A 15,416-nucleotide genomic window follows, 5' to 3' on the forward strand; every position below is an offset into this window, starting at 1 on the left:
CGTTCTATCGCTAAGTCCCGAGCCTACATCTTCAACGCAAAGCCATACCCCACGCACCATCCAGGGGGTCTTCTCCCCGCATCTTACGCAAACACACCTTACGACGCCTGCTTTCCGCCCTCGGCCTTTGACGGGGGGATGAAGGGCTTGCCCTCGAGGGTGTTGATGGCGACGTCGGCGTAGATCATGTGAGGGCGCAGCTCGACGGGGGTGACGCCGGGGCGCTGGTCGGGGATGTGCTTCTCGAGTTTCTGCAAAGCGATACACGTTAGCGCCTTGGCCGGCCTCTCGCAGCAAGAACGGCAGAGGGGGGTTCTGTTGTCCTCTCGCCGCCCGGGGGACGTGACCGTGACGTACCAGGTTGTCAAAGACACACTTGTTGAGCTTCCACTCGGGCTGGCGGCACTGGTAGAGCTGGTGGTTGCGGTTCTCGATGCATGTCCAGTGGGCGCGGAACTGCTCGAGGCAGTGGGTGTTGATGTCCTTCAGCCTGTGTGGAGGAAACCCGTGTCAGCATAACCATTTCCCTATCCCGGTTCCCATCCTTCCATATCCAATTGCTCCCGGCTACGAGACCCGGGTACCCAATTGAACGGCAGCGGCCGCTTCCGGTCGCGCGGATGGACCGAGAGGGTGGAGGGGTTCGTCAAACGTACACGCTCGAAGCACATCTCGTGACCCGACGACCCTCCTTCAAGCAGTCGAACTCGGCGCGGCCCGCGTTGTCCGTCTTGCACTGCATGAAGTCGTCATTGTACTCGCGGCATCGGGCTCCGATGAAGTAGGCCGCGGACATGAGCGGTGCCGAGCTGGCGCCGATCTCCTTGACCTTGGGGATGTCCTCCGGCAGAGGGGTCGTGTCGACCTGGACCTGCTGGTTGAATCTGTGGTTCGCGGAAACGGATGGGTTAGCACTCTGCGCTGTGGTTCGCGATGCGTCTCCGCCCGAGGCGGGCCGGAATTGGGCCAATTGGCCTTCCCGGTCGAGTAACGGGTGGTAGGGGTCACGTACTGAGGCCGTCGGGAGGACATGGTTGCGGTTGTGGTGATGGAGCTGGAGGGGAAGGGAGCGGTCGGTTTTGGTTCGGATAGTCTCCAGAGCAAGCTTTCCAGGCAATGGACGCTGGGAATTGAGGTGAGGTCGATATAGAAGGGCCCTGATTGGTTCGGCTGGGGGCGAGGCTGAGGTGGAGCCCAGGGTGAGGCGCCGCAGGCTCGGTCTGGCAAAAGTGTGGCGTCCGGTGAAGGCCTGCAGCTGCGAGCTCCGATTTATTATTTTCGCGTTCGTTGCTCGGGGCCAAAGGGTAGCTAGCAGCAGCCTTGCGACCGGTACTTGGTGAACATCTTCGCCGACACCGAGACAAAAGACGACCAAAAAAAAAGGGAGGCCTCGCCATAATCCCCTTCCTCGGTCGCTTCTAGAAGCGCCTCATTTTTTCTGATACCCGCGACTCTTTCATCCACAATACATTGAGCTCCTGCGTTCATTGTTTTCTTTTCGCGCTCCTCCTTTGCGCATCGATATTTTTGCCTTTCGCCGTACGAGCTCGACGACGTACCGACATTCTACCTTTCTTCGCATCATCAGGAAGATCTCGTCATACGAAATGAATTTGTTCGGAGCATCGAAGCCCGCCGGGCAGACTGGTGGCCTCTTTGGCGGTGGTGGTTTCGGCGGCAGCACTTTGGGACAGTCGACACAACAGCAGCAGCAACAACAGCAGCCGGGTAACCAGCAGCAGGGCGGGATGAGCCTGTTTGGCCAGACCCAAAACCAGGGAAACACGTTTGGAAACTCCATGGCCCAGTCCCAACAGCCGCAACAGCAGCAACAACAGCAGCAGCAGCAGCACCAACAGATGCCCAGCCTGTCGCAGTCGCAAGCACAGCTCTCCAGCTCGCTCTGGCAACCCGGAAGAGACACACCTCGTACGCATAATCCTCCTATCCCGGCTTTTGGTATTGCGATTGAGACTAACCCGCGCGCTGTAGAGAACCAAAAGCCCATACCCGAACAAATGGCCCTCATCTTCGAGAAGTGGAACCCCACGAACCACAACTGCGCCTTCAAGCACTACTTCTACAACAAGGTCGACGAGGCCTCCGTGCCATTCTATAAGCCGGGCCCGCACGAGGACCCCAAGGAGTGGGAGGAGGCGCTGCAGAAGAAGCCCGCGCCTGGCTACATCCCCGTTCTCTGCACGGGCTTTTCGGGCGTCGCGGCCCGCCTCCAGACGCAGAAGAAGGTCGTCGGAGAGCTCAACGCCCGCCTTCACCAGATCAATGCCAGCCTAGACGCCATCCTCTCGCGGCACGACCTCGAGACCAGCGTGCGCGCTCTGGCTGCCCGCCGACGTCACGTGGTGCTGCGCGAGCGGTGCCTCGCCCTGGCCGCCCGTGTGCAGGTGCTGCGCAACCGCGGGTACGCTCTCAGCGGCGACGAGGACGACTTGCGGCTCAAGCTGGCGGAGCTGGAGCGCAATGTGCAGGACCCGGCCTTGGCGGCGAGGGAGGAGGAGCTCTGGAGCCGATTGATCGTGCTCCGGGACTATGCGGATCAGTTGATGAAGGAGACGAATAAGCCTGCTTTCGCGAGCGGCGAGGGATTGAGCGAGGACACGGAGCATAAGACGAAGAAGGTGAGTCTTTCCTGCGGCTGTGCCTCATGGCGCGGATCACGACGTCGGGTTTGCTAACTATGATTGCAGGTTTTGGAAGACTACGAGAAGCAGATCCAGCACCTCAAGAAGGAGGTCGAGTCGATCACCAAAGACTTTGCGGAGTGGGAAAAGGAGCGGAACCCGAACTGAGAGTTCCCTGGTGTCGGAGTGCCGTCGGACATGTCATGATAGAGGACCGGCGCGGGCGGACTTTTTTAATGCACGGTATGGATGCGGAGGTAACGAGCTCGGCAGCAGTCTGCGTCAAGGGAAAAGAACAAAAAACAAAACACGTGAGAGGACGTTCATCTCACAGGACCACATAACGAGGGCCAACCTTGAACAAAAGTCGTGATGTTTGTTTACCCTGATTCCGATGCGATCTATAGCCATAGCCCATCAAACCAGCCGTTTGTACATTGTACAGATGATATTTTACAAAAGGGGTATTTGTCCCAGTACACACCTCCCAGCCGGGCAGATGGTCCGCAGCTCGTCGTTGCTACTGCAGTGATATCCGATTGCAGATTGAGCAGCTGCCTGCATTCCTTTTCATGGGGTTTCTCGAGCAGTCATTAGGCTCGTGTGGTCGTCGTTGGTAGCCAATGGCTCTTTACAGAACGTTGGAGACGGCGTCGATGGCAAAAGGGGCTGAGCGGTCTCTTGTTAGGAAGCGTTCGTGGGCCCCGGTGTGGCTCAAGGCAGACATAGCCAAGGTGGTGGTCTACTTACAGAGGTACAGAAGGACGGCAGAGACGAGGACCTGCTGCAGGGTGAAGCTGGCCTCGGTCTCCATCTGCTTGATCTCCTCGTCGGAGAGCTGGGGCGGCGCGACTGGAGAAAAGGGTCAGCGTCTGCATCGTTCTCGTTCAGCAACCGGGATGGCTTGTCGCGGGATACGTACATCCTCCGAACATGTTGGCGGTGGCTTGATGGGATTGACTGGGGTCGGGTTGGGAGATGGGAAGGAAAGCGGTCCGGGAGTTTGTCGTTCGTGGTGGTTTATTCGCGTCGGTGCCAGGTTCCAGCGATGATGTCGTCGCAAAAATTTAGAGAAGCTCCAGTCGACTAGCTCCGTCTCCCGGCCGGTACGTACCTCTGCAGCTTGGAGCGGCTCCGCTTGCTTAGCAAATCCCAGCTGCGCTGCACTCACATGTACGTACCATGCACGAGTACGTAAGAATGGTACAGCAATCCTACTCCATACCAGCGCATGGCACTCGGCTCTGCACCCGAACCTTCGGTCTCTCACCCGCCGCCTAAAAAAATCGCCTCGAAATACACTGGGGCCGGGTTCGTGCCCCCTGCCCCCGACCGACCCTCCCATTGGCCGGATATGTTTCGTTCTGGGCCTAACCCGGGCCGTCAAAAGCCCGCCGAGCAGTTCGTGACGCCGGGGCCCCAGTGTTGGGAATGGGCTGGGGAACGGGAACTGGTCTTATCGGTCCATGGTTCATCGACCAGAGGGAACGATAAGGCGGGTTTCACCAATGCCCATCCCTCATTCAACCGGATGGAGCATCCTGCGCGCGGGCGAGCGCCGGACTCGACTCAGGAACTGCGTCCCTAGGGTGTCGACTACGTACCTTAGACTCGATAAGTGGCAGAGATGCCAACGAAGAGAATGGGCGGATGACCGCCGGCCGGTTTCTCACCGACTCCTTAATACTTGAGCTGTCCGGTCCTGTTGCCCATTCCGTCCTTCGCATCTCTCTTTTCTGTTTCGACACGTCGTCTGTTTCGTTGTTTGCTGTCTCGTAAATAGAGTCGAAACAGTTTGCGCCCGTGTCTGTTCGCCTGTTGTCCGAGTCGCATCTCGGATCTTACAGTGGCGACAAGGGTGCTGCGTCTCGAGCTCCAACGATATCGGGCCCAGATCCGAAGGAGCACTTGAACGCACGACTCTCAACCACGTTGTCAATTATTTCTTCTCTCATTTCTCACTCTTCATTCTTCACTCTTAAACTAGCTTCAGCTTTTGGCGAGCATCTCGGCAATTCTCTATTTTCATTGAATCGCCACGCTAATCGCCCTTCACCATGGCATCTTTGAGATTGCCCCTCCCCCGCCAGCTTCGGCTGGCAGCCCCGAGGTCGAGGGTCATCGCCCGCCAGACACCATCTTCCTCGCTGCTCTGCAAGTCGAGCACCTCCAGCTTGGCTCCCTCGCGGGTTCCTCACCTCAGGGCCTTCAGCGCCATCACATCTCATGCAAATGCCACAAGTGCGAAGATCAGCAGCTCAGTGGACGCCTCCCTTGAACCGCTGCAGAGGCCCGATTCCTTTATCCCCCGCCACATCGGCCCGGATGTTCACGATGCCGAGGCCATGCTGAAGGCTCTTGACCCTCCGGCGAGGTCAATTGACGAGTTTATTGCTCAAGTTCTCCCTGCGGATGTCTTATCCGAGAGGAAGACCTTCGCGTGGGACACTGAGGGCCCCACGGATGAGAGCAAGATTCTGGCGAGGGCCACGGCCTGGGCCAAGGCCAATGAGGCCGCTCCCAAGCCCTTGATCGGTGCCGGATACAGCCCCAGTGTCACCCCCCGTGTTATTCAAACCAACGTGTTGGAGAGTCCTGCCTGGTACACCAGCTACACCCCCTACCAGCCGGAAATCAGCCAGGGCCGTCTCGAGTCGCTCCTCAACTATCAGACCATGGTTACCGACCTGACGGGTCTCGCCATTTCCAACGCCAGTCTTTTGGACGAGGGCACCGCGGCCGCTGAGGCCATGACCCTGTCAATGAACGCTCTGTCTGCTTCCCGCGTCAAGAGAGCGGGAAAGACTTACATTGTCTCGCACCTCGTTCACCCCCAGTCCATCTCCGTTCTGCAGAGCAGAGCTCAGGGCTTCAACATCAAGGTTGAGATTGTTGACGTGAGCTCCGCGGATGCTCAGGAGAAGATCAAGGCTCTTGGCCAGGATCTCGTCGGTGTCATGGTTCAGTACCCCGACACGAGGGGCAAGGTTGAGGACTTCAAGGGTCTCGCCGACCTCGTCCACTCGCAGGGCGCTCTTCTCAGCGCCGCTACCGACTTGCTGGCCCTGACTGTCCTCACGCCGCCTGGCGAGTGGGGTGCTGATATTGCCTTCGGAAGTGCCCAGCGCTTCGGTGTTCCTCTTGGCTTCGGTGGACCCCACGCGGCTTTCTTCGCCGTGAAGGAGGCGCACAAGCGCCGCATGCCTGGTCGCTTGGTCGGTGTCTCCAAGGACCGAACCGGCCGTCGGGCTCTGAGATTGGCCCTGCAGACTCGTGAGCAGCACATTCGCCGAGAGAAGGCCACCAGCAACGTGTGCACTGCCCAGGCTCTTTTGGCCAACATGGCCGCCCTTTTCGCCGTCTACCACGGCCCCGAGGGCCTGAGGGAGATTGCCTCGAGATTGGTGCGCCTTGCTCGTGGAGTCCAGGCCGTCGCCGAGGCTGCCGGCCTGGAGACCGAGCAGAGTGGTGCCAGCCCTGATGGCAAGGTTCTGTTCGACACTGTCGTTATCAAGGCTAGCGACCGCTCTCAGAACATTCTGGACGAGGCCAAGAAGGCTGGTCTGGGTTTCCGCGAATATGGCAACGGCGACATTGGCATCAGCGTCAACGAGCACGTTACCGAGGAGGTGTTCAACACCATCGCCACCGTTCTTGGAAACGCCACCGGCACCCAGACTGCGGATGTCGCCAGCAAGTCCTACGGTGCTCTTACTCAGGACATCACTGAGCTTCTGCCCCAGTCTCTGCGCCGCCAGTCTGCCTACCTCACTCACCCCGTCTTCAACACCCACCGCAGCGAGACTGAGATCCTTCGCTACATCCACTACCTCCAGTCCAAGGATCTCTCTCTTGTTCACTCCATGATTCCCCTCGGATCTTGCACCATGAAGCTGAACAGCGCGACCGAGATGGCCCTTATCTCTCTTCCCGGCTTTTCCACCATCCACCCCCACACCCCCCAGAGCGAGCTCAAGGGCTACACCGCCTTGATTGAGAGCCTTTCCGAGCAGCTGAAGGGCATCACTGCCATGGACGATGTTTCTCTGCAGCCCAACTCTGGCGCCCAGGGCGAGTTTGCCGGTCTGCGTGTCATCCGCAAGTACCTCGAGCAACAGCCTGGCAAGAAGCGTGACATCTGCTTGATTCCCGTTTCCGCCCACGGCACCAACCCCGCCTCTGCCGCCATGGCTGGCATGCGTGTCGTGCCCATCAAGTGCGACCAGAAGACCGGCAACCTGGACATTGAGGATTTGGAGGCCAAGTGCAAGAAGCACTCCGACGAGCTCGGTGCCTTCATGGTTACCTACCCCAGCACCTTCGGAGTCTTCGAGCCCAGCGTCAAGAAGGCCTGTGAGCTTGTCCACCAGCACGGCGGCCAGGTTTACATGGATGGTGCCAACATGAACGCTCAGATTGGTATCTGCTCGCCTGGTGAGATTGGTGCCGATGTTTGCCATCTCAACCTCCACAAGACTTTCTGCATTCCTCACGGTGGCGGTGGCCCTGGTGTTGGCCCCATCTGCGTCAAGGAGCACCTCGCTCCTTACCTCCCCGGCCGCACCCCTGAGTCCGAGGAAGCCATGGTCGCCAGTGCCCCTTACGGCAGCGCCGGCATTCTGCCCATCAGCTGGGCTTACAACGCCATGATGGGTGAGTACCATTTCTCCTCTAATATTAAGTCCTTTGCTAACCATCTCAGGTAACGACGGTCTGCGTCTTGCTACCAAGACTGCCATCTTGAACGCCAACTACCTGCTCTCCCGCCTCAAGCCTCACTTCAAGATTCTCTACACCAACGAGAACGGCCGTTGCGCGCACGAGTTCATCCTCGACGCCCGCCCCTTCAGCGCCACTGCAGGTGTCGAGGCCATCGACATCGCCAAGCGTCTGCAGGACTACGGCTTCCACGCCCCGACCATGAGCTGGCCCGTTGCCAACACGCTCATGATCGAGCCCACGGAGAGTGAGAGCAAGGAGGAGCTTGACCGCTTCGTTGACACCCTCATCAGCATCCGCGAGGAGATCCGCGAGATCGAGGAGGGCAAGCAGCCTCGTGAGGGTAACGTGCTCAAGATGGCACCTCACCCGCAGATGGATGTCATTCTCGGCGATGGTGAGGGCAAGTGGGACCGCCCTTACACTCGTGAGAAGGCTGCCTACCCCTTGCCTTACCTCAAGGAGAAGAAGTTCTGGCCCAGCGTTGCTCGTATCGACGACAGTGAGTTTCCCCTTTATGTATTCTTTAGTGGCAGTAAACTAACAGAGTGCAGCCTATGGTGACCTGAACCTCTTTTGCACGTGCCCTCCCGTCGAGGACACGACGCAAGAGTAAAGCAGTTGTTTTGCATCTTGCAGACACGACATCAATAGATAGACACCAAAATGGGGTTTAATCATGACCGCACGGGAGAAAAAACTTGATTGGGAATGGTCGACTCACTTAGTGGTCGATCCCCTTGAGTTTCCACATCTCACTTTCAACATTATACATCATCTTTTAGCAAGCGGGTGGATATGAGTTCCTACGATTTCAACAGGGAATGCACACTAAATATGTACGGGGTTTGGGGGCCGGAGACATGGGTCAACCGGGAGTTCAACAACACACACAACCCGGAAGGTTGTTTTGTTAGGGTTTAACTTGGCATCATTGGGAATTCGCGTTACATTTGATAGACTGGCACTTGGTTTAGCCGGGAAAAGAATTACAGCATGTTTTATACGTGACCTTGCGTCAGTTGATGGATTCGGTGAACCTGCGCAACCGCGGCAGTCCATGAAATCAATTGTATACATTGAAAGACTATATTTGTGACATCTTGCACTGCAATTGGACCAAGAACATTGAATATATATGGCCATGGCTCCATTGGCGTGCGAAGACGATGTGCTCGTTGCGGACACAGCTGGCGGCCAAGGATGACGCATCCGAGCTCGGCCGGTCGGCGTCAAACGAACGCCAGACGGGGTTCGAATCCTATCAACCCCACCCAATTCCCGGCCTTCCTGAACGGGATGCCGGACCAAAGTACCTAATTACCACCATAAAAGCATGCGGCGCAGAAGCTTTGTCCCAACCTCACATACCCCCCTTCCTCACACCACATCTGCGGGGACATCTAGCCCGCGATCTCATAAATCAAACATCATCATACGCCAATTGAGTATCCATAGTTGAGATAGAAAGCTGCAATGGTCCGGATCACCTCGTTGGCCGTCTCCGGACTGGCTATGCTCACGGGGCTCGCGTCCGCGGTCGCAACGCAGAAGGACGTCGAGTCGCCCGAGTTCACGACCTTTTCATTGCCGGAACACCCGCACCACGCCGTCCGCATCAAGGAGCAGAGCGACGAGATCTGCGATGCCGGCTCGAGGCAGTGGACTGGCTGGTTGGACACCGGCGGAAAGCACCTCTTCTTCTGTGAGTGGCCCGATCCGCTTACCTCTGAGATGCCGCAATTCTAATACGAAGCCCGCGTACGATAGGGTATTTTGAGAGTCTCAACGATCCGGAGAACGACCCCCTCAGTCTCTGGATGACGGGCGGGCCCGGCGGCAGCGGCCTTGTTGGTGAGTGAAGCCTGCCCGCTCAGCGCGGCAAATGGAAAACTAACCCGCGGGGTCAGGTCTCATGTTGGAACTGGGGCCTTGTCTCATCAACGACAACGGCACGGGGACGGTCCACAACCCCCACGCCTGGAACAGCAACTCGTCCATGATCTTCGTCGACCAGCCCGCCGGCACGGGGCTGTCGTACTACGACGAGGGCGTCACGCAGCCCGTGACGTCCTTCATGGCGGCCGAGGACATGAACGTCTTCCTCCGCATCTTCTACGAGGCGTTCCCGCACCTGGCGGCCCTGCCCTTCCACATCGTCGGCGAGAGCTACGGGGGCCACTACATCCCCACGCTCGCGGCCGAGATCGTGCACTACAACAACGAGTCCCCGGCCCCGGCCTTCAAGATCCCGCTGGCGTCGGTGCTGATCGGCAACGGCTACGTCTCGCCGGCCGACACGACGTGGGGGTACTACGAGACGCTGTGCACGACCAAGCCGGGCGTGCCCGCGCCCGTCTTCAACGCGAGCAGCTGCGCGCGCATCGCCGACGCGCTGCCGCGCTGCATGTACCTGCAGGAGGCGTGCTACGCGTTCCCGGACCCGGTCATCTGCGCGGCGGCCGGCGACTTCTGCTTCGAGCGCATCGAGTGGCTGTACTACCAGGAGGTCAAGGCGGGCGGGCGCAACCCGTTCGACATCACGGCGCCGTGCGAGACGGAGGACATCTGCTACGGCGCGAGCGGGGCCATCGAGGCGTACATCAACTCGGACCGGGTGTGGGACGCGCTGGAGCTGCCGGCCGGGCGCAAGCACGACTTCCGGCTCATCTCGATGGACGTCAACGAGGCGTTCGGCCGGTCGGGCGACGCGTTCTGGAGCACCGAGGCGCAGGTCAAGTACGTGCTCGAGTCCGGGGTCGACGTGCTGGTGTACAACGGCGACCTGGACCTGTCGTGCAACACGGCGGGCAACGTGCGGTGGACGGAGAAGATGGCGTGGGCGGGGCAGGTCGAGTTCAACGCGCGCGACTTCGAGCCGTGGTACGCCGTCAAGGGGGGCAAGGAGGTGCGCGCCGGGCGGTGGAAGCAGGTGTCCAAGCCGACCAGGGGCGGCAGGGAGACGAGGTTCGCGTTCGTGACGGTCGACGGGTCGGGCCACATGGTGCCGCTGGACCAGCCCGAGGTCGGGCTGCAGATGGTGCGGAACTGGCTGTTTGGGGACTTTGCGGCGGCGACCAAGGGGTCCGTCAAGGTCGAGTTTGCGGGGGCGCAAGAGGACGAGTTTGTGTCGTCGGAGCTGTAGGGGGCGAGGCGCGGCCTCCCTCTTATGAAGTTGGCAGTGTTGGTTAGTTTCCGTCCATGGGTGGTTTACACGGTAGCGACCAACACTGGGATGGACATATTGTACAGCCAGCTGGGCAGTGATTTGCGTGATCCTTCAGTCAATGTACATGTAGATTGTAGGAATATATACACCTATCGATGTAAGGGGCCGAGTGCCCGTTCAGCATGGCGGCTTTCTCACACTCATTTGCGAGCAAAACCTATCCGTCAAACAGACACGCTTCTCGAGATTATTGAAGTTTTGTTAACTCCAAGAGCCAGGAGAGTGATGGAACAGTCTATGAATCCAATACCTGCCACTACCCATACCCTCCTTCCGGGGACCCGGATATCATATATTATGGCGTGCTTTAGGCCAATCCCTGCCGTACCGGTAGTAATGCATCAATTTGGCCAACATCGTGGGTTTGCCTGGGGCGGCTCCACATACACCGATACGGCAAACCCGAGAAGCTGATCCGAGCGTCGAAGTGGAATACCTATCGTGATGCGGATGGCGGGAAAGATGCCGGCAAAGTAGCCCGTATCGGTGCATTACGTCGGAGAGCAACAAGCACGCGGGTGAGAATCCGTACCAGGACGTTCTAGCTGCCAGAAAATGCAGCCGATACGACGACGGGGATACATGCAAGCAGCTGACGCTGACGATGCCGGCTTGCTCGGCCGAGAACCCGGGAGCGGGACTCTTCCCCGCCGTTCACCGACTTCCCAGCAAGAAGAGAGTGCCTCGGGCGTTTCGGTCCGGCCAGCAGTCGCCCAACCGTTGAAAGCGCACTCGAATTCAAGGTGGCCAGACCCAAGAGAAGCTTCAATGCCGATGCTTCCCCCCCGACAGCCGCCACTGCTATCAATAACAACACAACGGGCGCAGGACTCGTGCATAGCTCGAGCCTTGGCCAGGACTCCTCCTGCACAATGGGTACACTACACCATATATGTAGGAGATCGTCCAAAGAGAATGCAATTTGTCGTGGCGGATTCTTGAAGGAGCGGAATCCCGGTCGATTTAGGGTGGCATTGGGGCCACTCTTTTAATCGTTCCAGGGCCCGTTTTCCACGAGCTCTTGGTGCACGGGCGTTGGAGAGACTGACAGGACGGAAGGGGGACAGGAGGGAGTCTCCAAGCTTCCGACACCACCAGCTCATCCTTCTCCTCCAGCCGATCCGTTCTTCACCATTCGCTGTGCACGTCGTATCGCCAGCAGCTGGAACTCGCCCGGGTGCTGCACCGGGGCGACATGACTCGCCAGTCATGTCGCCCAACCAAGCAAACCAGCAAAGCAAAGCTTCAGCAGCCCTTTGCCTTGAATCCGGTTTCTTTTTCAAAATTACCGTGTACACACTAAGACGGCAAAACGGTGTGGGCTTGTCCGCTACGTAATTGTCCACCGCGGGCATCCTCCCGGCTCGCCGCGTGCGCTACACGAGCCACGCCCGGGATGCGATGAGATGAGACGGCAAGACACGGCCAGGGGAGTCCAATGTCGTGGGCGGCGTTGCGTTGCGTTGGTGGCATGGCTGTGGCTGGATTCAGAGACACGCCACGAGGCACTGCATCGAACGTTTGGGCCGTTTCCCAAGGATTGACATGAATAGACACGTGCATTCGCACATTGGGATGTGCCCATAAATACACCAGTGCATGCGGCCTCTTCAGCTGTCTGTCGCACACCCACCACTCGCCTTCGAGGGCTGATCCGTGCCTGCCGCTGTCATGCAGGCTGGCGAATCCTTCGATTGTCGTCCCCCGTCCTTCAGCCCTGCCGAGGCTTATTCGCCTACCCGTTACACACGACGACGGCTTCACACGCATCTCTCAAACTGCAACCAGAGGGAGACGAAGAGGGAAGAGGTGGTTTTGCATCTCCGTCTCCCATGCCATCCCCTCGTCTTACTTCCGTGTCGACTGGTTCTTGCGGCACTGGCATATTCCGGCTCGCGGCCACTATGATATGCTTACACTCGTGTGTAAATTCTAGCCGCCAAGTGATGGCTGGGTCCAGTCCAGTTCTGTTAAAATGAGCTCTTCGCTTCAGCCGCTGCTTTTCCTCTTTTTCTTTCTGGACGGCAAGGATCAGGGCTCATCGAACAGGCGACCACCAGCCTAACAAGGCCAAGTCTGAACAATTCACCATCACCCCATACTGGACACGAGAGATTGGCCATTGGAGTGCCCCTACCACCCTCTTTGCACAGCTTAAACTCCCGCATCCGCTTCTTCACACCCTGGTCGGTCCCCTTCCTCCCCAGAACCCACTCGGCTGGGCCCCCTACTCTTGGCTGTGGTCTGGCCCCCCATTCTAGTACAGATTCGCCGATGGCCGTTCCCGTTGGGTTTGGGTTTCCTGCCGGCTCCTCTGTTGTCAGCTGGGAAAGGAGACCCTAAAAGCCCCGGCGAGGTGGAAGAAGCGGGAGTTGCCTCTGGCCTCTTGCATTTGATCCCCGTCTCTTCCCACCAGAAAGACAACCTTCCCACCCTTCCCACTTTCGATCTCTCCCAAGTTTGTCTGAAACTGTGAAGAAAAACTGCTGCCTAGCACCGGATGGCCGCCGCGAGATCCTCCCGAGTTTACCAAGGCACACTGCGGCGTTGGATTTGACCAGGCACCTAGGTGACCTGCGGCAACCCAGTCAGTGACTTACTCGAGTGAGTTCCAAGAGAGGCTAGGCCTAGACTGCGCGCGCAACTGCCTGTCAACCCATCCGGCCGCATCCTTTGGATCCTGTCCCGTGTAGTCGGGTCCGACCCCTTCTCTTTGTTTGCTTGCCGTCCCCCGTCTTCACCACCCCCGGACGGCCCTCCGCGATCACTCGAGGCCGGCGACCGCCATGGCGGCGACCGAGACCACGGCGTCGGTGCCGACGTCGACAAACACGTACCGCACGGTTGTCGTGACCAGCTTCCCATTCAACCCCCTGACGACCCAGTTCGCCCAGCCAACATACTGCGACGCTGTCTACTACGGCGACATTTACATGGTCGACCCCCAGAACGAGTGCCTGCCCACGAGCCACAACAAGCAGGAGACGGCATACTACTCGCCGGGCTACGTCTGCCCCAAGGGCTACCTGACGGCCAAAATCGACAACAAGGGCGTCCACAGCATCACCACCGTCACATGCTGCCCCTACCGCAGCGACATCATCCTCTCGGCCGTCGATCCCGCCACCCTGGCTGGCCAGTGGGTCAACCTCTTCTGCACCTGGATCGCCCCGGAGGCCACGCGCATCGACATCGTCCACACCGAAAACGGCCGCACATGGACCGAGCAGGCGCCTGTGACGTCTCCTGGCGGCGTGAACGCCTATGGCGTCCGCATGGTCTACCAATCCTCCGACCTCGAGGCGGCGACTGCGACGGCATCCGGCACCGGAGCGACCTCGGCCACGGCCGCCAGCACAGTGTCCCCAACGGGAACGGGGCCTGTCATCACCTCGACCTCGACCGCGACTGCGGCGCCGGGGTTATCCACGGGCGCCGCCGTCGCCATCGCCGCCGTCGTGCCCCTCGTTGCCGTGGGAATGTTAGCGGGTATCGGTTTCTGGTGGTGGAAGAGACGCCAGACGCAAAAGTACAACCACGTGAACGGTGCCGGGACGCCACACGGCTCGCCCTCGAACCAAGGCTCGACGTTTAACCAGGCAAGCCACGTCCACGAGGTGCCAAACGCGCAGCACTCGTACCCGGACCAGCAGCAGTACTACCAGCACCAGCAGCACTCGCCCGTGCATGCCATGCACTCCATGCAGTCCCTCCCGTCAACATACCAGACGTCGACGGCGGCACCATCTGTTCACCAGCAACCAGTGCCGTACGCACAGCAGTACGGCCACGGCGGAGGCTACACGAGCTACACGGGCTACAAGCCGCCAGGGCTGTCCGAGGAGGGCGCGTTGCCGGCAGCCGAGCAGGCGCCGACACCGACCTCGGAACTTGCGGCGGCGATTCCCTTGGAGTTGCCCGACGACCCCAACAACGGCCAGAGAACGGCGAGGGGGCTGCATATTGACCACCAGAAGGTGATGGGCATGGGGCCTCTCCGGTAAACTGGAGAGCGGCTATTTCTTGGGTTTGCGGTTTGAGCATGGGGCACGGCGTTTTGTAGCATTGTTCTTGTGGAATGGCGTGGCGTTTGGGGTGTGGCTTGCTTGTCCATCACTTGAGGGCGTACGGCTCCCGGCATTTCGCAGAGGGCGATTTGCTGCGTCACGACTTATATATCTAGATCTATTAGCACACCAGCTGGCTACATGCCAGTAATGAGATGATTAATGAGCGAAGCGGCTCTCTCCGTTGAACCACCTAAGCGTCGCAATTACCGCGTATCATCAATCTGAACCTAGCCCAATGAACCGAGACACACGTAACGGCGGCGACCTTGTATCAAACGTTGAAAACTGGTGTGTCTCACTAGAAGCACCCAAACCACGGCCGGCGTGTGCCGTCGCTAGTGGCTGAAGTTTGAAGCACGAAAAGCTTGGTCAGTCAATTTGGGGATTTGTGTGCCGGGCATCCGTACCTGTGCACAGGCTGTTGGCTTGCCCGCAACCTGGTACCCCGGACTTGTTCGGGTTCCTAGCGCGAGCGAACCGACGTGTCTCGACGTTCCTTAAATTAACCTGGACGCCCGTCGCCGGCCAAATCCATTACCTTTCTTTCCATTGTGGGCCCGCCGCCAATATCGTTGTCATCAGCACCCGCCCGGCCGAGGAACAACTCACTATTTTCCTCGACTACTTTGAAGCCCTAAGCCGGCACCAAGAACCAAGGATCCCCGGCTTCAATCGACCGCGGACCCGTTCGCCATCCGCGAGCGCGGCGGGACGCAGTTCTCCAGTTCTGCCCGCCCGTACCCGTACGACCGGAAA

The 15,416-nt window shown here is 59.0% G+C and overlaps 6 protein-coding genes across 6 annotated transcripts; 4 read left to right on the top strand and 2 right to left on the bottom strand.

Moving 5' to 3' along the window:
• Positions 1–98: 98 nt before the first annotated feature.
• On the bottom strand, positions 99–1,032 carry EsH8_III_001450 (coiled-coil-helix-coiled-coil-helix domain-containing protein; the record flags this gene model as incomplete). The annotated part of the gene is made up of 4 exons (XM_083263175.1): positions 99–251; positions 358–490; positions 657–884; positions 1,013–1,032. 4 exons carry the CDS (start codon positions 1,030–1,032, stop codon positions 99–101), a joined length of 534 nt encoding a protein of 177 aa, XP_083123662.1.
• Positions 1,033–1,607: 575 nt separating this feature from the next.
• Positions 1,608–2,810, top strand: EsH8_III_001451 (nucleoporin complex subunit 54-domain-containing protein; the record flags this gene model as incomplete). The annotated part of the gene is made up of 3 exons (XM_083263176.1): positions 1,608–1,929; positions 1,993–2,639; positions 2,709–2,810. 3 exons carry the CDS (start codon positions 1,608–1,610, stop codon positions 2,808–2,810), a joined length of 1,071 nt encoding a protein of 356 aa, XP_083123663.1.
• Positions 2,811–3,273: 463 nt separating this feature from the next.
• Positions 3,274–3,577, bottom strand: EsH8_III_001452 (mitochondrial outer membrane translocase complex, subunit Tom5; the record flags this gene model as incomplete). Its single annotated transcript, XM_083263177.1, has 3 exons — positions 3,274–3,311; positions 3,393–3,494; positions 3,565–3,577. The coding sequence occupies 3 exons, from the start codon at positions 3,575–3,577 to the stop codon at positions 3,274–3,276; spliced, it is 153 nt and encodes a 50-aa protein (XP_083123664.1).
• Positions 3,578–4,699: 1,122 nt separating this feature from the next.
• Positions 4,700–7,977, top strand: EsH8_III_001453 (glycine decarboxylase subunit P; the record flags this gene model as incomplete). The annotated part of the gene is made up of 3 exons (XM_083263178.1): positions 4,700–7,295; positions 7,345–7,863; positions 7,916–7,977. The coding sequence occupies 3 exons, from the start codon at positions 4,700–4,702 to the stop codon at positions 7,975–7,977; spliced, it is 3,177 nt and encodes a 1,058-aa protein (XP_083123665.1).
• Positions 7,978–8,837: 860 nt separating this feature from the next.
• On the top strand, positions 8,838–10,506 carry EsH8_III_001454 (uncharacterized protein; the record flags this gene model as incomplete). The annotated part of the gene is made up of 3 exons (XM_083263179.1): positions 8,838–9,066; positions 9,132–9,215; positions 9,272–10,506. 3 exons carry the CDS (start codon positions 8,838–8,840, stop codon positions 10,504–10,506), a joined length of 1,548 nt encoding a protein of 515 aa, XP_083123666.1.
• A 2,870-nt stretch (positions 10,507–13,376) lies between these two features.
• Positions 13,377–14,594, top strand: EsH8_III_001455 (uncharacterized protein; the record flags this gene model as incomplete). Its single annotated transcript, XM_083263180.1, has 1 exon — positions 13,377–14,594. The coding sequence occupies one exon, from the start codon at positions 13,377–13,379 to the stop codon at positions 14,592–14,594; it is 1,218 nt and encodes a 405-aa protein (XP_083123667.1).
• Positions 14,595–15,416: the final 822 nt, after the last annotated feature.

The sequence above is a fragment of the Colletotrichum jinshuiense genome, chromosome 3 (assembly GCF_051148585.1).
Source record: "Colletotrichum jinshuiense chromosome 3, complete sequence".
In the NCBI taxonomy this organism is placed as follows: Eukaryota; Fungi; Ascomycota; class Sordariomycetes; order Glomerellales; family Glomerellaceae; genus Colletotrichum; species Colletotrichum jinshuiense.